General features: G+C 35.7%; 1 protein-coding gene across 3 annotated transcripts; it reads right to left on the reverse strand.

Annotated features, from left to right (window-relative positions):
• Positions 1 to 981: 981 nt before the first annotated feature.
• On the reverse strand, positions 982 to 7,528 carry LOC103947827. 3 transcript variants are annotated; one of them, XM_009358788.3, is made up of 9 exons: positions 7,371 to 7,528; positions 6,947 to 7,284; positions 6,786 to 6,839; positions 6,080 to 6,586; positions 5,717 to 5,866; positions 4,118 to 4,222; positions 3,911 to 3,958; positions 3,338 to 3,771; positions 982 to 1,776 (listed from the first exon to the last, which is right to left on the reverse strand). In XM_009358788.3, exons 2-9 carry the CDS (start codon positions 7,275 to 7,277, stop codon positions 1,144 to 1,146), a joined length of 2,262 nt encoding a protein of 753 aa, XP_009357063.1. In that variant the 5' UTR covers positions 7,278 to 7,284; positions 7,371 to 7,528; the 3' UTR covers positions 982 to 1,143. The 3 variants fall into 3 exon arrangements, with proteins under 3 accessions (XP_009357063.1, XP_048434037.1, XP_048434038.1); XM_048578080.1 differs by having other exon boundaries at positions 6,080 to 6,616; XM_048578081.1 differs by lacking the exon at positions 4,118 to 4,222 and having other exon boundaries at positions 6,080 to 6,616.
• Between the last annotated feature and the right edge of the window lie 14,537 nt (positions 7,529 to 22,065).

The following is a 22,065-nucleotide window of genomic DNA, read 5'->3' on the forward strand; positions in this document are numbered from 1 at the left end:
ACAATTCATTTCTTTCACTCAACCTCTTGTTGATGGTAGTATGTAAAAATTCCCACCAGACTGTATCATGGAATTGAAACTAAGCAAAAGTTTGTGCTACCTTTGTCCATACGTTGGTGATGATTTGTTGTCTTGTGTCCAAATTTGAATGCCATCTCCAAATTGTGACCATCATGACCTTCATAGATGGACTCCTACCGCATTTTTTTGTTTGAGTATTTACATACTTAAAAGGAAGTAATTAGGTTAGGAATATGATTGTGTAAATCCTATCGAGAGTCTATTGTATCTTTTAGAATGTGTCCTATTTTAGTTGTATTATCTAAAGGGTCCAGGATTTACCTTCTCTCCTACTATAAATAAAGACACAATGAGGTTAGATAACACATACCTTAGAACCAAATCTCTCTCTTTCTATGTGTATCACACCTCTCTCTCCTCTATAATTCTTCAGTTAAATAGACCTACAACAATACATTAATTGTCTATATAAAGGTGGCAGACCTCTGCTATCACAAAAAGATAACGCTCACCGATTGACCAAGACCTATTTTCAATTAAGCATTGAGAATCTGAGCATAAAGGAGGACAACTTTGAAGATCATATATGGTTTCTTCTCATATATGATTTCTTCATCGGCTTCTACAATTTTTATTATTCACACAAACACCACACCAAAACAAGATTTCTTCTCGCTCAAAAAGTCCCAAGAGCATTTAGTACTGAACTAGATTGGTATATTTCATCGTTGCTAGCCTACATGAAATAATGCAATGTCTGAGTGTTTTTCAGTCACGACCTTTGCAAAACAGATGCTTTGATGCAAACAGTTTATAAACAGGGACTCCCTTTGCACCATCATCCAATTCATCCCTAAAAATTCTACAAAGGATTTTTCAACAATGTTCTTATCGTATTTTCTTTTCATTTATGGGTAGGATTTGCCCATAAACAAAAACTGAATTTCATGCCAATACAGAGATTGAAGTTGGAGTTTATTACCAAATCTGGAACACGTACATTAATTATACATTCTTTAGGTCCAAAAACAGAAAGAGCGTACATAAACCATTTATCATTATTCTTTAAACAAATCCTAAAAACTTCCTCAAAAGTAACCAAACAAACATCAAACAAAATGACTAAAACAGTCTAAGAGAGCTGAAAGGCCAAGGTTTGCCTTTTTCGTTGGCCACAAATATTCCAGCTCCGTAAGTAGAAATGAACATCTCAACAAGGTGGGAAAATTGCATCCATACGAAGGAGACAATCGGAACACTAGCAAGTAAAATGATCGGAACCACTATCCACTCTTTTGCTTCCAGCATAAGAAAAAGGGTAGAAGAAAACGCAATCACCATGGTAACCATAGAGGAGAAGAGGGTGAAAAGTCCTATAACCATCTTTGTTGGCAATGATTTAAGGAAATCATCTTCAGCATAACGCGAGTTGAGGATTCCTAAGAATGTTACCACCGAAGTTGTGGAAGAAAAAAGTGAAAAGACATCAGCAACTATAAAGACCATAAAGATCCTTTTATTTAAGAACACGGGATAGCCTGCCTTGGTTCCACCAGGAACTGAGAATACTGCAATAAACATGATTGTAACAATAAGAGCACCTACAACCGTACAAGAAGTTGCTGTTGCTTTCATTGATCTTTCACCTTCGTTTGCCAATTCCTTGTGGTTCTTAGTAAATAGATCACGGGCAGTCATGCCATCTGTATAGTTTACAACTTCAAGAAACTTGGCAGGCACAATTTTCTCCACCTCCTGCATTTCAGTGAATAGAAGAAACTCAAATTTCGTTATTTAATTTATTTTCTTCAAAGATACTTATCCCAAATAACCTAGTTCTCTGAGTTTGTAACAGTAATCAAATTTTCATTCTTGTGATTTCATTTTTATTTTGGTTGTTTTTGTAAAAATAACTGTGAGGATCAAACTATCAATGACTTGTCAAGCAATTACTTTATTCTCGAGTAACTTATTATTTGGATGACTTGATTGTCAAAGTGATCTTATGGCCCAATATGTTTAGAATAATAAAGTCTTAACCTCTGATTGACGCCACTTAATACTACGATCTAGTGATATTGCTCTTCACTTGTAAGTGAAAGGTCTTAGGTTCGATTCTTGCCAATGACGAGTTTGAACCATATTTTTGCTAGCATATTGTGAGGCTAAGCCCACATCCTCCCCCTTAGTGTAGATGCATTGTTTGTTCCAAAAAAAAAAAAAAAAAAAACCTTTGATTAACCTATTATGTGGTCCCTCTTTAGTAAAGACTTATTATGGTTGGATATAAAATATATAATTGTGATTATGAGTATTTCTCAATTAATAATAGGCTTAATTGAGAGATATCGTAGCAACTATATAAGGATTGTCCATGCTTTCACAATAATCGTTTTATTATGTGCTGAACTCTATTCATAGCAAGAACATATAGTTTAGAAAGAGTAGAAGACATTCTTATGCATACGCTGATTCTTTTGTCATCCGGAAAAGTCATGTTTTCCGTATTCTACAGATAAGTTCAATATAATTAGGTCATCTCTATTTTATATTGATTCGATTCATTATATTCGTGATCCTAATGTCTTGTTGTGATTTCAAATATGTCTTACAGTTTCTGAAATTGCAAATTGCTGTCACAAATAATCTAGTTTTATTTGGTATATTTTCTAAATAATATAGTAATTTGCCAATTTACCACGTAACTAGAACTCTATACGGTAAAACCTATTTATAGTGGACCTTGTGCTTTGGTAGTAAACGCCGTTTTCTTTAACCCACTACGTCTTAAGACTAAACCCTTATCAATTTAGTCAAGCTTATAATAGTAATATTGTTTGTAAAATTTTGGTCCCAACTTGGGCCAATCATAAGTAATTACTCCATTTTGTAGTATACGTCCTAAGAGAGGTAATGTTTAACTAGAATACTCCAATATTGGTTTTAATGAGGCCACGTTTTAGTAGTCACTCAAGTCCTTTGTTATATAAAGATAGGGGTGTGATATCTACACAACCTTTTTTACTTCTCACACACTCTTCTAATTTTCGGTCATCGAATCGAATGAATTGAAGAAGATTGAATGACAGAAATTAATAAAGGATGTGTAAGAAGTAAAAAGGAGTGTGTGGATAGCACACCCCTAAAGATATTGGTGGTGGTTGTGGATTAATTGTGGTGGTGGTCAAATATTGCATCAATCATAATTAGATATTAAACTTGTTATCTATGAAAGTCGAACTTAAAATTTGATTAATAGTATAGTGAAATTGAAATTGTTGATTAGAAAGCAATATATATAGGAAGAAATTCTAACCTTGAACCATTGTAACTCTCTCTGCATCTGCAATGCTGCGCATTGGATATGTTTAAGCTGTGAAGGTGGGGATAACCTTGCTGCTGAATGTAGCAAAGTATTGTTGAACTTATCTACTCTGGATTCAGCACGAACATTCATGATTCGGATAAATTCATGGAAAAAGTTATAGACTTTTTCTTGACGGCATTCAATGGAAAACTGAAACATGCTCTTTGCATTTTCGTCATGAATCCCTAAAGCTAGGATATTTGCAGTAAACAGCTGACGGAGAAACTCATCATTCCCATGTTCAACAGCTTTGAAGAGTGCTGTTTGTACGGAACTTCCTTGCATTTGTTTAAGGCTTAAACCTTCAGTCATTTTGCACATGCCTTGTAAAACTTCAAGAGATTGAACATGGATCTGTTTCAATTTGTATATGTGATCGATTCCTAGGTTGACATAGAAAAATTATTAATCATTAAATTTCAAAAAGTACGGCCAAAAGTGAAACAACAGAATAACGGAGTGTTCACATGAACCATTACCTAAATTTGAAAAAAAAAAAAGAAAAAAGAAAAAAAGCATTACCTAAAAGTTTACGGAGATTTGAGACGAGCCCTCGCAGTAAAGCCATAACTACATTGCAAATAAAAAGATGTTTGCATTAGCTATTCATCGAATTTGTTAATTATGATCTATAACGAAGTAATTAAAAGATGCTCCTGCATAACTCTCATTTTACTATATATGTACTGGAAAAAATGCATAGTGCCATTTCACATGGATATTACATACCCAAGCGAATTATGAGACCCCTTTGATCATTAACCGGGTCATTGGCTTGTTTTAGAACATCTATACGAACATCACGGATCCCAGAAGCATGTGGAATGTTTAAACCTATCAAGAAAATAAACACATGCATCTAATCAATATGTAGAACCTTTCTTTTACTGTATTAATATTTATGTCTGTGAAACATTGAACCTTTTCTTTTACTGTATACATACTCATGTCCGTGTAGCTGCATACCCAAAATAAATGATTAACATAGCACACAATGGACACTGCTAAACATTAATAGTACACATTAAATTTGTTTACACTTCAATTTTACACTAAAAAGTAAACTCAAGAGGGAAAATAACCCACATTATAATATTTGCAAAAATTCTAATTTAACCCATAACCCTAAACCTTAACTGCCACTACATATTGAAGTCGTGCCACTATAAAAATCATCGCATCTCACCTTAAGAAACTTGTGAAATGGATCTGTGAACTCGAACATGAAACACATTTTTATACGAGTACAGCAGAATATAAGTTTGTCTTTTTTGTCTTTTATGGTTTGTAAGGGACTTACAGGTGAAGACAAATATAAGAGACACACTTAGGTTTTGGCGTGTTGTATTACTATTTCTTAACATAAATTAATCATGCACAATCATAGCATGGAGACATAAATTAATCATGCGCAATCATAGCGTGTCAAATGGACTATAGGCTCAATTTGACAGAAATACTTTCGACATCGTGAGAAACAATCATCTCCATTAGGATAAAGCAGACCAACCCTCTAAGGACCAGCAAAACCAACAACTATCAGGCCCCAGGTCTCAAATCTTGCCAAGCTTTCTAACAGATTTTTTTTTTTTCTTTGAGGGACATGGTTGCCGACCGCTCGTACCTCGGCTTTGAAGGAAGTTGAGATTTCACCATAAAAATAATTGTCAATATGAGGAGTAGCTGAACCCTTGATAAGTACTTGCAAGATTTCTCCTTTCACCAATGAGAAACTTTTTACCTTCATATCATTACACGCTCCCCCCCCCTCCCCCACGTGTGATGAGTTTTTGAATTAACCAAATACGAGAACAACACAAATTGGATGATGTTGAGCACGTGTGGCCCTTGGGCTTTACAACCTACGGGCGTCTAAACAGACAAGGAAGGCATCTAAGTAGACAAGGGAAGGGAGAATCGTTGGCTTGCTAGCCTGCTACGACCAACCAGTAGATGACCCATTGGCCTCTTCCACTATAAATAGCTAAGGTATACAAGAAAACTGGTTTATCACAAACCATATTCAAAATTCTCTTCTGAATTTTAGTTTATCTCAAACTTTTCTAATTTAGAGATCGGAGATAGTATTTTCATCCATACATAAAATGAAGTTTCATTTTTTCAATATAAGTATCAAAAAAATAAAAATAAAAATATATGGAGTTTTGAGATAAATGAAATCGCGTAAATTGTGTGCAGGTATCCTTGCATGCATATATAACATTTAGGACATTTTGATTGAAAAACCGGCCAGTGCCCACCCGACTAAAGGGACAGAGAAATTAATCAAGTATAAAATTTATCATAGAATAGAGTGCATTTACTAACTGTTATAGATCCATTGTTGCCAGAATGTGAGATGCGTTCCACTTAGAAAGAGAGAGGGAATACAAGCCAATTCTTGTAAAGGTGTTTTCCCGGTAGAGTTTGTAGCAAAGGCCAAGTTTGGGCAACGCTGAATTAAATCCAATGCAATATCTACAATATGGTAAAAAGACGAAGAATTACATATATGGCAAAAAATAAGTAATCAATATTTGTTAGGAAAATGCTATTTAAGCAGCAAAAATAACACATTCTCAAATACAGGTGGATCTTACATATAATGAAACGATCCACCTCAATTAGAAAGTGTGTCAGAGACTCAGAAAATGTGCACATACGAATATTGTATTTGAAACATTTAAGTACCGAGTTCTTTGGAGCTAAAACAGTGGGAAATCAGGTCAGCGCTAGTCCGACAGTTGTCTTGGGTCGACGTCAAAGCGTCCAATGGGGTAACTGAATACAGATAGCGAGCCAATTCCCATTGGCCGCCGTGACAAGCCTTAATCAGTGGGATCATATTCAGAGGATTGCATGGTATGCAAAGTAATCTCTTGTTCTTTTCGATTATGCATCTAGCCACTTCGGGTGCTATTAGCGTAGCTAGAGCTAAAGCTGTGACACCATTAGCGTCTTCTATTTCCAAGTCTCCCTCGGTCATCCATTCTATTAATTCTTTTGCCATATGTTTGTTTTCCATTGAAACTGCCATGTGAAGAGCTGTCGAGCCTGACAATGAACCTCTCTCTCTGACTGCGTCGGGATGCAAAGTAAGATAGTTCTTTGCATAATCCCAATCACCTTTTGCAACAGCATGAATCAAGGGTTGATGATGTGGGAACTCATTGAAGTCGCCGTTAGTGTTATAATAATCTGTCAAGTAATATTTTTTTTGGTCGAAATCTGTCAAGTAATATTATATATGGATTGTTTGTTAACTAAACGTCAATAATTTGTGGATGAATTATGTATATAGTTGAAAATAAAAGATAACTAACTAAATCTAATAAAATTAAACAAGACAATAAAGATTCATGCATGCTGCAGTAAAGATCACATGCATAATACGTACCCTCATTCAGCGTCAGACCGGTATTCAATTCATGTGGCATCAAAGGCACAACATCTGCATCGATCACACACGGTGACTTAATTAGAAGAAGAAAACTCGATCTTGACAGTTATATTGGAATTAACTTGGAAAGGAGACATGCAGTACGTGCGTACACGTACCTGTGTTTTCCAAGGCTTGATCGGCCGGCTTCAACTTTTCAGCCAAAGTATCCCAGGCGATTTTGGCCGTGCTAATGCCCCGGATAAAAAAATAAATATCATCCCCGCAACAACTCTGGATTGCATGTAGAACTTTGGCATTATTCTTCCTCCAAACCATAAATTCAGCTTCACCATCTTCTGGTCTAGGCGGTTCAGAGGTCCCTCCCACAACCTCCCAAAGATCTTCAGCCAACAAGTAGGTTTTAAACCGAAAACTCCAATCCTCATAATTATCATGACCAAGAACTTTAAGATTAGCAATTACACTAGGAACAACTGTAGCTCCCATGTTCAATCTGCAATTAATATAATTATTATACAAAGTGATATTACTTCGATTGATTAAGAAAATAATGAAAGAAATCAAAATAATTAAACTCACTGCTCGATCGAGTAGTTGTAATCTTCAAAAAATTATTAATGTGCAACTATGAGTCTAGTACGAGCTTAGCTTAAGTAAATTCCCTCTCTGCGCAGTTGTAGTGAGTAAACTTCTGATGTATATATGATCTATATATAGATAGCAAAATGAGCAATGAAAAAAGACTAGACAAAAGACTCAGAAGTATATGCCCCACCAAAGAGCATCTTCAAAGGGGATGTTAAATTCTAGGTGGAGAAGCTATTGTGCGTATTTGATATAAAAAATTCTTCCAACGGAAGTATAATTTGTTGACTGGATTTGATGCCCTTGTGATTAGGAGTCAAATTTGATGTCAACATCAATTTTATTTTTGATTAGTTTATGGTAGGTGAAGAAGTTTGGGTTCTAACATAAAACCAATAGGCAATATAGGAAGTAGCCCAAATACTTATAAGCACATGTAAGGTCTCTCATTTTCTGAATGTGTGATTGATACTCTCTATACGCCCCCTCATGTGTGGCAAATTTTCAAGTCTAGCACGTGGACAATGTAAATCAGGTGACGTGGAGCACGTGTGGTTGTTGGTCTTCACACGTAGAACAATCTCCTCTTATATTATGAAGAAAGTTGAGATTCCACCATAAAATTAATTGAAAATATGAGAAGTAGTCAACCTACTAAGTGGGGTTGATACTATCAACAATTTCTTTAATAAATACAACCATTTAAAGCTCTACACAGATAAGAAAATAATATTTGACAATTTCGTTGAAGAAACAAAAAATTTGACATAAGATCATCTCCAATGAAAAAGTGAAATTTTAAACATAATATTTGAATTTGAAAGCCTATATGGCACTTTAATTTTTTTTTTTTTTTTTTAATGTATGGAAAATGCTAGGTAGACCAAATTTTGTAAATCTAATGCTGTGGGTCTTGATGATTAGAATATTACTTAAGTGTTGATTAACGTATTTATTTCCTGTTGGTGACACATAATTTGATTTGCAAATTTGGTTTAAAATTTTGGTGTACCTAGCATTACTCTTAAAGTTTTGTTCTCCAACCGATATGTCAAATTAAAGTATTATTTATCACATTATTTACTTTTAATAATTGTAAAAAATATTTTTAGAAAAAAAACAACAATAAAAATGATGAAAGCATTTATTTATCAATTAAAAATGAATTTGAAGTTTCTGTCAACAACCTTTTTTATTGCCAATTCACGTCATGCCACATGAGAATTAGCATTTCAGTTGGAAAATACCAAAAGTAACTTCACCTATTGTAGGAGGGCAAGGGTAGGGGTAGTGAAATTGCCTTTGCTATTCACTCTGAACAGTAATAGTCTTTGTGCAAGTTCACCCTTTTGAGAAGACGAAGGGCAAGGGCAGTGAAATTGCATTTACTATTCACTCTAAACAGTAATTGCCTTTGTGCCAGTCTATCCGTTTGAGAAGGCGAAGGGCAAGGATAAAGGCGATTACTATTCACAAATATATTTTTTTTATTTTTATGCTTTGTAAGTGTGTACTTAGTTTGTTTTTTGAAAATAAAACTCTCTATTCAATTCTGATAATTTAATTTTAAATACAAAGAAAACATAGCATTACAAACAAGCATAATTAATTAAAAATTTATTTATTTATTTAAGTATGTTTAATGTTAAGTGTGGTGGTAGTTTTTTCTATGTTTTTACCTTTGGATTAATCTTGACCGTTGAGTTCCAAACTATTTTATATCAGATGCACAAGATTGTACCATGTGGCCCAACCTAACATTTTCATTTTTTTAATGTAGAAAATCTAATGGTCTAGATGAAAGGGTCGTTGGAAGTCCAACAACATAGGGTTGCTGTCTTGTTCTCGGTGGGCTGCACGTGGTGGAGCCGAAGCTCTGCACTGATGTCAGCGAGCACAACCCACAAGCACTAGCCCGGGCATGAATATGCAGGGAAGAGAAAGGGCACCAGCCCTTGGCGTAATTGCCTCCCCAATTTTGCACTGGTGGACCACTGTTCTTGGACCAAACACAATTTAACCCAATTGCCTTATCAATTGGGCATTGGGTGGAGAATATTGTATTTATTTTATTGTTATTGCTGATGTAGATTTTTTAACATATTCTCTTTAAAACTTAAAATTACCACATTAACTATCAACTATAGTTTGACTTTTATGTTTTGACATTTTCATTAGATATGTTCTAATAACTCCATTAAATTCCCACTCGGTGTTCACTGTGCGTATTCAATAATGGGAGAGTTCTATCTCTAATTTCCACCATACAACACTGCTTGTCTTCAATCATTAATACAATTAACACTCTTAGGCCTTGTTTGGTATTGGTTTGTTTTTTTTTTTTTTTTTTTTTTCCCCACCAAAACTGCTTTAAAGTTAAGAAATAAAAGTGTTAAGTAAAAATAAAATATCAAGCTTATTTTGAAATGAATAGCTTTCAACAGCAACTTTACTACTTTCATAAAAAGTAGAGCTTAGATCCTTTAATAAATATTTTCTAGTCATGTAATACCGTTATTAGTTTTTTTAAAATGACGTTGTTTATCCTTTTGCACACACATTTTCTTTCTTAGAAAACAAAGTGAGCACGATCACCTAACATTACAACCACCAACCTTACACCACCACTGCCATTATCACCGCAACCACAATCGGCGTTGTCTCTGCCCTACCACCATTGTTACCTTTACACCTCCAACCACCATTCCCCGCATTGGCACCACAATCATACTCTCATCATTGTCGCTACCATCAACACTACCGCCATCACTGCAACCACCACACTATACTATTGGTACCACCGCTATCCCTCCACCATTTTTGGTACTGTCACAAGCACTGCTACCCCCAACAATGTCCTCGCAACCACCCCCCAATACCAAGTCCTTTTATGTCTTTATACATAATCATAACACTTTTAGATTAATATTTACCAAACACTTTTATACTCATTTTCACACTCGTGACATTTTTAAAATATAAAAATTCACCAAACAAGAAGAATCATAAATATGAAGTCAACTTGGTGGTATATGAGAGATTTTTTAGTATGATCAGTATACGAGGTGGTACATCATGTGTTATTATACAAATGGTGGGATATATATGTTGAAAAGTTAATAACTTAAAAAAAAAGTTTTCCACCGCTTATATAAAACATGTGGTATACCATCTGTGTTTCCGTCACAATAAAAATTTTCCCCTGGCATATTTTAGGTAAAAGCTTTGATCTGTACGATAAACACTAAGCTCCCAGGTCCCACGGCTCCACCTTCTTGGTAAAACGCACTACGCAATACATGAACAGTCTACATCAGACACGATATTTTTTGACACACTCCCTCGTCTCCACTACTGTAATTCTCCACAACAAAGATCCTTTGATCGACCGGAAGAAAAACACACGATTCTTTTCAACACGCTCTCTAGTCACCACTACTATAAGTCTCCACCCTACTTAATAATGGTACGTTCTTTGATCCCCCCACAAAAGAACGGACATCCGTTTCTGAAGGAATGAGTGGTATCTGGAGTGCATACAGCATGATTCACAATTCATATACCATTCAGAAATGCAGAGTATACTGTGCACATATAGCGTCGAGAGTGATTGATGACTTTCTTTTAAACTGGGTATTTGGGCGTCTGTTGAAAATTTTAGGTCGCTTGTTCTCATCCATAATTAAGTTAAATTTTGAAGATTAAGCAGCCGTAATTTGTTGGGGGCTCAGCTTGAATCCCGCACCCTAGCTAGGATTCCGAAACGAAAGCATATACAGCTTAGAGAAATGGAAGTAAAAAGGAAGCCTTTAGAGCATTTTCACCAATTTTGAAGGATTTGAATCTAGGAATAGTGAACTGCTTTAGCCTCTCAAAAACCACTCTTCATGCACCCATTTTGAATAATAAGCAGTTACTATTGACAATGTTTTTTTTTTTTTTTTCAGGTATGATTCAATAATTTAACAATTATTCAACGAAAAAGATTGTTGTAGAACAAGTTGATATGATTGTGTCACATGTTCATATTTTATTTTTGCTAAATAATATTCCTTGTGATGAATAGTGGTTTGGAGTGTGTTTCAAGATTATAAATCTTTCTAGAAAGAGAACAACGAAATGAATCAACCTCATCATATTGCCACAACTGAAGATAGATTTGGCTTTTTAACTTCGTTTAGAGGGTTAAAAACAATTTTTAATTTTATTTTGTGCATATTTCATGTACTTTTATTACTTACGACGTTGTTTTCTGATAACATTTTTGGTGGCTTAGATTACACTGTGTGTCCATATTTATCAAATATCTTGCTGAGATTTTGGATAAGATTGGAAAGTTGAAAACAAAGATACATAAAACTGTAATAGAATTTTGGTGTTAGGAGCGAAGATTATCATTTACTACTTACAAAAAAAAACTTTTAAAATTATTTTTCTACACTTTTTTATTTAAAAAGATTGTGAACATTTGATTTAAGTGTGAAGATTCGTATTTTAAAAAACTACATATATATATATTTATTACATTATATTTGAAATATTTTTGTGTTGGTTTGAAACCTCCACATGTCCTCCTATACGTGCATTATAATTTTCTTGTAGTCATCAAGTTGGATACGAGACATATTTTCCTCCATTAATATAATAAGAAGTGATGTATCATGTACCGGACAAATAAGAAGTTTCTCCCCATCTAATTCATTTAGCCATGCGTCAAGCCATAAGTGTACCACCCATATTTACTTAGCCGACCCTCTTTTGGTTGGATAGATACGTGCAAGCGAATATTCGTCCTTATATTGTATTCTAACTTGTCGCTAACTCTTGTGGCCGACTTTATGCAAGTGTAACAAACTCAGAAATAGAAATTCACCGCCAAAAAAAAGTTAAGAAGAACTCATGAATATAAATATACTTTCATTAAGTAGAATGTAACATTTGTAATAAACACTAGTGTAAATATTTTAAATTGGTTGTCGGATTGGGTCATTGTATTCTTCTAGAATCGAAGAGTATAGTCGTTAAAAGTCATCAAAATTAGAGCTAAAATAACCGTAAAATTGTAATTTTTTTTTTCTAACCGTCAAAGAATTTTGTCCCTTACCTAATCCCTGAATGTTTGTTTTGATGATTTTTTGCCTATGTGATCTTGGAGTATATACAAATAAGTTTGACAGTTGGATTGTTCAAATTAGTTTTGTATGACTGCGTATCACATCAAAACAATAGATTCAACAAACACTCAGAGTTTATTCTACACTTCCATTAATGAGAACGTAAGATTTTGTAGTAACCACTAGTGTAAATATTTTAAATTGATAATCGAATTCGTTCATTGTATTTATCTAGTGTCGAGGAGTGTAGTTGTAAGAGATCATCAAAATCGGAGCTCAAATAACCATTAAATCATGATTCTTCGTTTCTAATCGTCAAAGAATTATGTCATGTTACCTAATCCCCAAAAGTTTGTTTTTGGTAATTTTTGTTGTATGCGATCTCGGAGGGTATACAAACAAGTGTAACGGTTGGATTGTTCAAATTAGTTTCTTAGACCACGTCCCATCAAAACAATAGATTCGACAAATACTTACAATTTATGATCATGTTCGTTCCTTGTATTCTTTTAGGGTCAAGGAGTGTTGTAATAAATCATCAAAATCTGAGCTAAATAACCGTTAAATCATGATTTCCATTTCTAACCATCGAAAGATTTTTTCCTGTTACCTAATCCCCGAAAATTTGTTTTTGGTGATTTTTGGGTTATGTGATCTCGGACTATATACAAACTAGAGTTTGACAATTGAATCGTTCAAATTAGTTTTGCAGACTACGAAAATCATCAAAGGAATTGAATATGTCAAAGGGGTGAGCTATCTACACACCCCTTGTTAATTCCTATCCTTTGATCTTCTTTAATTTAGTCGATCTGACGGTTGCAAATTAAAAGGGTGTGTATGAAGTAAATAGGGGTGTGTGGATATCACACCCCTATGCCAAAATGTTCCTCACCTTTGCCGTCTAAATCATAAAATCTACATTTGTGCGACGAAACCTAAATGGTCTGTCGCTGAAAGGTTGCCATATACAAGCCAAGTTTTTTCCTTGGCACGAAAACTTTACCTAACAAAGGACAATTTGCCCATAGAACTACTTTTGTCGGGCAAAAGCCTTTGAAGAAACCAAAATGTTGACCCTTTTTGCCCGACCCACGTTTGGATTTTGTTGGGTAGATGATTATTTGCCAAACGAAAGTCTGTTCGTCGGGCAAATAGTAATTTTTGGTAGTGTTGAATTTTCTACATCTTTTCCTATTTCTTTGTGGTTTTTTGTAAATGTTTTTTGTGATATCATATTATCTAATATTTACATATTCACAATACTTGGGATTTTCAATGCTCTCAATCTTTTGCATTTTTTGCAACAAAAGATTTTTACGGATATCACTATGAATAAAGAAAATGAAGAGATAAAGAAAACATGTTAAAGGATTAACCCTAAGTAGGAAATACAGAATAAAGAAAACATGTTAAAACTAAAGAGGGAGTCTTACCATCAATCGCCATATCATTTTGTGCAATTAAATATGAAATAAAGAAAACATGTTATAACCCTACATAGATGACCTGCTCTGATGCAGCTAACGCAGGAGGAACCAAGGAGTCTTAGAAGACAAGGATAGATGGTCTGGGAATCACTAAATCAGGGGTAACAGAATCGCTCGACGTAGCTAATCGTGGATTCACTCGTACTACCAAGCCAAATGCTTAATTTTATAAGGAGGAAACACTCACACTCACTCACTTCAATTGCACAAAGTAAATATACATTTAATTGGTACAAGAGATAATTAAAACTAAAGAAAGTATATTGTAGTTGTAATGCAATCTAATAAAAAGCATGACTTTGATAAATAAGAATCCACCAACATCCACATTTGATATAGGAAATGTACTGCATCAAAATGTGATGCCTTTATTTCTCTTTTTGGTTTGAGAGAGGCCTTTGGTTTTATTTTTTGTTTGAGAGATGCCCTTGGTCATTCACATCAATTTCAGGTTTATGAATATTTACACGACTATCATTAATGGGAGGAAGAGGTTTTGTGCACTCGATCATTAATTCGAAGCAAAATTCTTCTGAAACAAGATTTGTATTTTTTTTCTAAATACTAGCAATGAGCCCACACACTATGTGTGCGAGAAATCAACAGAGTGGGAAGTTAAAAATATAAATAAAAAAAAGTGGTGAAATAGTTATCTGTTTATTGTGGAGATTAACATAATGGGAAGTCAAAAAAAAAAAAAAATGTGGTGGATGTTATAAACTTCTTATTTAAGTGTGATTGTGTAAATTCTAAATTAGATTTGACTCTAGTTATTTTTCCCTATTAGGACTTGTATTCGTTGGAGGAGAAGGATTTCTTCTCTTTCTTATTACTATAAATAAAGGCGCTGTGTAGGGGAATAACACATCATCTACACAACCTTACAAACACGTCTCTCTCTATATATTTTCTATGTGCCGCCGGCCCACTCTCCCATGTCAGTTAAATATAGGCCACAACACGTTATCAGCACGCTCCTACCGCTGCCCTTAGGAATCTGACGTGGAAGTTTTTTGCATCAAACCATTTCATCAATATCATCACGCAATCAGGTTCTTTCAAAACAACGGTTTTTATCTCGATATTTTTGCAACCCTGATAGCATGAACATTCAACATAATACATGACCCAACTTTACATTTTTTGAATTTTAGATTCTACATAAATTGTATATGCATTTTATCCATAATTGTTGAATTATGTGAATTGATATTGCCATGAATTGCATCAAATATCTGCTCATGCATTAAATTATATATTAAATGTGCATTGAATTACTTTAGAAATTGAAAAAATTATTAAAATATGGATTAGGGTTTCGTTCTAAACCCTTCCACCGTGTGAGTCGTGGCTGGCAAGTCGCCAAGCCGTCGAGCCACTAGCCCCAGGCCTATAACTTCTGTGGTTGAGCCGAGCCACGAGACCACGAAGCCAGAGGCATGGGTTTCTGGCCTGAAATCCAAAAAAAAAAAACTCTATGCATTCCATGGCGTCTTCTCCCTCAAGTGGGCCCACAGCCCAATCCTGAAGGGTTTTTGATCGAGATTCGTTCAAATCTCATCAGTTTTTCTTCAAAATTCGAAGTTAATTTTTCTAGGGTTTCTACAAATGTTGAGAGTCTCTACTTTCTGTTTACCTCTATGGGTCACCGTCGATTGGCTTCAAAATTCCAAGTTAATTTTTCTAGGGTTTCTACCCATAGTTTTTTTCCCATAATTTTTGCACCATGACACGACCGCGTGAAGCGGTGGCACCGATCTCTATCTTCGGCGAGTTCACCCAGCTAGCGCTGGGGTGTTTTGTCCAAATTCCAAGCCCACTTGGGCTTGGCCCCTTCTCAGTGAGCACCAGCCCTTTGGGCTTTGGAGCTTTTCTCAGCCCTCCTTGGTCGCGATGTATCCGTATCTTGGACCGCAGAGGATCACAGCCTACGTGGCTATTACAGTTTCCATGCACCAGATCAGAGCCCGTTTGGGCCTCTATCTTTGGGCTTACACATGCAGCCCATTTTCTGTGATGCTAAGCATGCCTACATACTAGGCCTGTGCCTACCCCATCCTAGTTTTGGGCTTAGACCTCATGACACCAATTCACTTAGCCCACCTATAGGCTTTGGTCCAAATTTTTGAGCCCCGAGTTTTAATTGCCTTTTTTTTTTTTTTTGGGACTTTTGGGTTTTATAATTTTTCACCCACACTTTATATTTGGCCCAAAGTCCAAATAATTAATTCAATTATAATTTTAGACCTGAAGTTCCATTTGCATATTTTAGTATATATATTTGTGTTTGTCTGCAAAAACATATGAACCTGAAGGTCATAATTATTTCGAAACCTGAAGTTTCTAGAAACATGTCCTTGTTTGAAAACCTAAAGTTTTCCTTAAAAACATCACCCATGAAAACCCGAAGTTTTTTCATGAAAATTTAAACCAATACATGTTTATTAGAACCTGAATGTTCTACTTCTATGTGAATGGATTGATTTTTTCTCCATTACACTAACCACATCTTGTCCATTTATTTTGTGATAGGAACATGTCAAATTTGAACAAAATTGACTTTACCGCTCTGGAGGTATGTGGAAGAAACTACCTCAAGTGGGTCCATGATGTGAAGTTTCACCTTACTACAAAGAATTTGCGTCTCGCCATTGAAGATGAGATGGAGAACCCGGTTGGCAAAGATGAGAAAGCCAATGCCATGATCTTCATCTGAAGACATATCCATGACTGAGTACCTTGCTGAGGAGGATCTACGTGTATTTTGGGTCGCTTTGGCTAATTGCTTTGATCACCAAAATGACATCTTCTTGCCTGATGCAAGACATGACTGGCAACATTTTTGCTTCCAAGACTTTAAGTCTGAAGTTTGTCGAATCTGATCACTTCTCAAATTCTATAACAAGACTTTGATCGAAGAGGATCTCCTGGAGAAGACCTATTTGAACTTCTCTGCTATTAATATTGTCCTACAACAACAATATAGGGCTTAGAAGTTCACTAAGTTTTCGAATTTGATATCTGTTTACTTCTAGCTGAAAAGCAGAATTAGTTGTTGATGAAAAATCAACAAGCTCGACCTACTGGGGTGATTGCTATGCCTGAAGCACATTATAGCACAAATAAACGCCAAAAACGCCAAAATAGGTGTGGTAGAGGCAGCCATAAGCCACCCGGTCAAGGTCAACAAAGCCAATGCCCATCTAAGGGAGGAAACCGAGCCCAGAAGCTCCCTAACCTCGCTCTCAAGGCCCCAAACTTCAAGAATAAGGGCACAGCACCTGAAACCATGGATGCAGACATGTGCTATCGTTGTGGTTCAAAGGACCATTGGTCCCATGTTTGTTAAGCTCCCCAGAAGGTTGTAGCTAAATATCATTCTTGTCGTAAGAAGTTTGAATCAAACTTTGTGCAAGTGGATGAACCGAATAGTACCAAGATGGAGGTTTCTGACTTTCAGGAGGATACCACACCTACGAAAGATTAGAATATTAGACATAAACTATTTTTAGTTGAAATTTAGACAATGGGGCTGAATTCCACCAAGTGGCCAAACCCCCCTTGTTTCTTGGTTTAATTTTGAACAATTTTCCTTTACATTTGGATTATTTGTTGGTGATTTGTTTTTGGATATTAAGTTTTTATTAATTACCATCCTTGCATACTTAAATTATTTTGAATGGATATTTGTTTTTAGAACTTTTATGCATGTGACCGATTCAAATTAATTTTTATTTATAGGTATGACTAGTGGGAAAGTTAGTTGTCTGGCAGATAGTGCAACCACGCACACTGTTTTGTGTGAACGTATCTATTTCACTGACTTTATACATAAGAATACACCTCTGACAACATTCTCAGGCACATCCAACCTGATCAAAGGATACGGTAAGACACGTATAATGTTGTCCAATGGTACAATTTTGACAATTGATGAGGCACTCAATTCTCCGCATTTCAGAAGAACGTTGTTGAGTTTCAAGGACATTAGAGATAATAATTACCACGTTGAAACCTATGTAGAAAATGGAGTTGAATTTCTATGCATAACTTTCTACAAATATGGCCAGAAGCGTATTCTAGAGAAGATTGAGCGTATCCCAAGTGGTTTGTATACTACGACCATACGTCCTATTAAAAGCCATTATGTGGCCGACCTTACCTCTGGGACCATGCATGAAATTACACTTTGGTATGATCGTTTGGGATACCCTAGATGAAAATCAATATGTCGTATCCTCAAATCATCACACGAGCATCCACTAACTCGAAATTTAGGTTCGATTCAAAGAATCGCATGTCAAACTTGTTCTATGAGAAAACTTATTATTAAGCCTTCTTATGACAAGATTCATTCAAATCCTCATATTTTTCTACAAAGGATTCAGGGGGACATTTGTGGACCGATTCACCTTCCTTGCGGACCATTTAGATATTTTATGGTTTTGGTTGACGCTTCCACACGTTGGTCACACATGTGTTTATTGTCCACAAGGAACGCTGCATTCTTCAAACTATTGGCTTAGGTTATCAAGCTCAGGGCTCACCACCCTGATTATCTGATGAAATCTATTTGATTGGATAATGGTGGAGAATTCACGTCTAAAACTTTTGACGACTATTGTATGTCGGTTTGGGTTGAAGTTGAACATCCAGCACCTCATGTTCACACCCAGAACGGCCTGGCAGAGGCATTCATTAAGCGCTTACAAATGATTGCTCGATTGTTGGTCATATGTACTAAGCTCCTGATCGCTGCTTGGGGCCATGCAATATTGCATGCAGCTATGTTGGTCCGCCTGAGGCCTGTTGTGACCGAACCATATAGCGTTCTTTAGTTGGTTACCGGATACGAAGCTGACATATCGTATGTGCGCATTTTTGGTTGTGAGGTCTATGTGCCAATTTCGCCGCCCTTACGTACAAAAATGGGGCCTCAGCAAAGGATGAGAATCTATGTCAGATATGATTCTCCTTCAATTATTCCTTACTTAGAACCTTTGAGAGGCGATCTGTTTACCGCTTGTTTCACAGATTGTCACTTCAATGAGATAGTCTTCTCGTTGTTAGGGAGATAAGAATGTCAACATTCCTGAAGAATGACTCGAATTATCGTGGATGACTCCCACTTTGTTTCATTTAGATCCCCGCACCGCTCAGTCTAAAACTTAAGTACATCGCATATTAGATCTTTAGAGTATGCCAGATGTTTTCACCGATATAGCGCGAGTGACATGATCATATATTCCAGCTGCGAATGTGCCTGCAAAGATGGATGTACCAAATGTACGATGAATTTCCCTCCTGGAGGCCTGAGATGCCACTTTGGCCGATCTACTTACATTAATGGCTAGCCAATCATCTAGCCCCTCGCCCCCCCCTCGCCCCCCACCCCTTACAAAAGCATGGCAGACCACTTGGTTTAAAGGATTCACACCCTCGGAATAGGAAACCCACAACACATGCACCTGAAGAGCCTACCGTGAATCCGATTGTCACCTGCTCATTCTATCCAACTTATGAGGAAATTCTAGATTACGGAAGTGTCCTTGAAGAGACGAATTCACCTCCCGAGAATCGTGAGATTTCAGTCCATTATGCTAGCTTGGATGATGTTTGGTGTAGAAATGAGATGATCGTCAACGATGCATTAGCATATGCAGTAGCTACTAAGATCATGTTGAGTGATGACATTACTCCTGAAGTATACTTGCTTGATCTTAATGTACTATTTTTCCTTACAATTAGGAGCATTTTTTCCACTGATTTTTGCTACCTAACAAGGTTTTGATGAGGTGCCCACCTTGGGTTGATCATATCCCTGATGACGTCCCCTAGACGTTTCATTTGACTTTGCATTACTCATGCATTTTTCCTTAGACTATGGATTTTGTCCTTACTCGGGTTTTTACCATAGCCTTTGGAGGAGAATGATTTCTTCTATGTTATTACTATAAATAAAGGCACTGCGTAGGAGGAATAACACATCCTCTACACAACTCTACAAACACATCACTCACTCTATATTTTCTCTGTGCCGCCAGCCCACTCTTCCCTGTCAGTTAAATATAGGCCACAATAGTGGATACGTTATCTGTTTATCGTGGAAAGTGATGAATAAGTTATCTGTTTATTGTGGAAAGTGACGAATAAGTTATATGTTTATCGTGGAAATAGTGGATATGTTATCTGTTTATCGTGGAGATTAACAAAGTGTGAAATTTGAGAGAACATAGTGTGAAGTTAAAAAAAAAAAGGTGGTGGAGAAGTTATCTGCATATCGTGGAGATTAACATAGTGTGAAATTTGAGAGAACATAGTGTCAAGTTAAAAAAAAAAAGGTGGTGGAGAAGTTATCTACATATTGTGGAGATATTTTTTGTTTGTTTCTTTTTAAAATACTAGTAATGGGCCCACACACGATATGCGTGCGAGAAATTAACATAGTGGAAGGTTAAAAAGATTAAAAAAGTGGTGAAAAAGTTATCTGTATATCGTAGGGATATGTTTTTATCTTTTTTGTGTGTGTTTCAAATTTACTTTGATGATATGTGAGTGAGGAAAAAATAAAATAAAATTTTGTTGTGTGAAATTGATTTTTTTCCTGCTATTTTCTTTTAATTATGGAAGAAGGGTTATCGGTTATTGGTATTTTTCTCTTATTTTTCTCTTTTAATTATACAATTGAAGAAAATGAAAACTAAATTATACAATTGAAGAAAATGAAAACTAACGAAAAGTCCAACAAAAACTTTAGTTTTAATAAAAAGGGACAAATAAAGGTGTAGTGCATAGTATCAGGAAAATGTAAAAATATGGTTTTTTGTTAAAAGCGAACAGTACTGTGAGTATTTCGTTAAAACTCCTTTGAAGAAAAGCTTTTTATTCAAGTGGCTCTCCAATTGTATAGTGTTTTGCTCGAACCACTATCAATTTTCTCATAGAAGTGAAACTCTCAAATAAACGCACATATTTTTACTATATATTATTATTTTTTTCTCGAAAAATAAGAAGAAAAAAAAAAACAAATGCACATATTATACGTAGAGTAATTTTTACTTTACTATTTTAAGTATCACAAAAGTTGCATTTTGTTACAGTTATGTATTTTCATCAACTTTCATACTTGAAATTTGATTTTTATGTCATTTTTATACTTATGTAAGTCTATCCCTCAATTACTGTGGCAACTTTGGCCCACCAAAAATTTAAAATTATTAAAAACAAAAAGAAAAAAAAATTAATAAAGAAGATCTATTTTTCTCCCATACAGCAACCAACCCCACGCCACCGCACACCCCCATTCGCATTCCCCCACCACGCAATCTCGCCCTCGTTTCTGACCAGCCGTTGGTCGAATCTGCGATTGGCTTGAAACGAGGCGGTTGCCCGATGCACATTGGTTGACCACGAATTCAATTTGACCCACGACCCGACTCGCTTCATCTCTTGACCCAAAAAACAAGCCTGACCTACTTTATTCGCCAAATCTGCAATGTTTACAATAAGATCGAATCTTTTGCGCTTGTTTTAGTAGCTGGCCTCTCTTTGCCTCTATAATTAATTTATCCTTTATGACAATAAAGTTATAAAAATGAAATTTATTAACATATGGTCTTCAATTATGTTTGCAATATGAGTTAACTCTCAATACGTCATCGTGCTGATTTTCAACTCTACACGTGGACAACAAATGGGTGATACGTGAGCACGTGTGTTCTTTTGGGCTTTCAAGGGACAACTTGTTCTGAAACTATGAAGAAGTTGGACTTCTATCATAAAACCTGATTAGCAATATATAAAGTAGCCTAACCTCTTATAAACACGTTCAAGGTCTCTTCTCTCATCAATGTAGGATTCATTCTCAACATGTCTCATCATGTGCGACGAATTTTCAAACCTAACACGTGAACAATGCAACTCAGGTGACGTGGAGCACATATAATTGTTAAGTTTCACACATGAAACAATTTGCTCTAATACTATTAAAGAAGTTGAAGATTTGAACTCGTTTACTAAGCCCGTAACATTGGCTTTACTGGCTAGGGCCCAGGCGTGGTGTGTTCTTCGTTTTATTCTTTTCAT

This window comes from the organism of the source record quoted next, unplaced genomic scaffold (genome assembly GCF_019419815.1).
Source record: "Pyrus x bretschneideri cultivar Hongxiangsu unplaced genomic scaffold, Pyrus_bretschneideri_v1 Contig12, whole genome shotgun sequence".
Classification (NCBI taxonomy): domain Eukaryota; kingdom Viridiplantae; phylum Streptophyta; class Magnoliopsida; order Rosales; family Rosaceae; genus Pyrus; species Pyrus x bretschneideri.

Coding starts and splice junctions, on each gene's coding strand:
- LOC103947827 (XM_048578080.1), bottom strand. CDS start 7,277: ATGGGAGCTACAGTTGTTCCTAGTGTAATTGCTAATCTTAAAGTTCTT. Junction 6,840..6,946: donor TCAAGCCTTGGAAAACACAG/GTACGTGTACGC, acceptor TGATCGATGCAG/ATGTTGTGCCTTTGATGCCA. Junction 6,617..6,785: donor CGGTCTGACGCTGAATGAGG/GTACGTATTATG, acceptor ATTACTTGACAG/ATTTCGACCAAAAAAAATAT.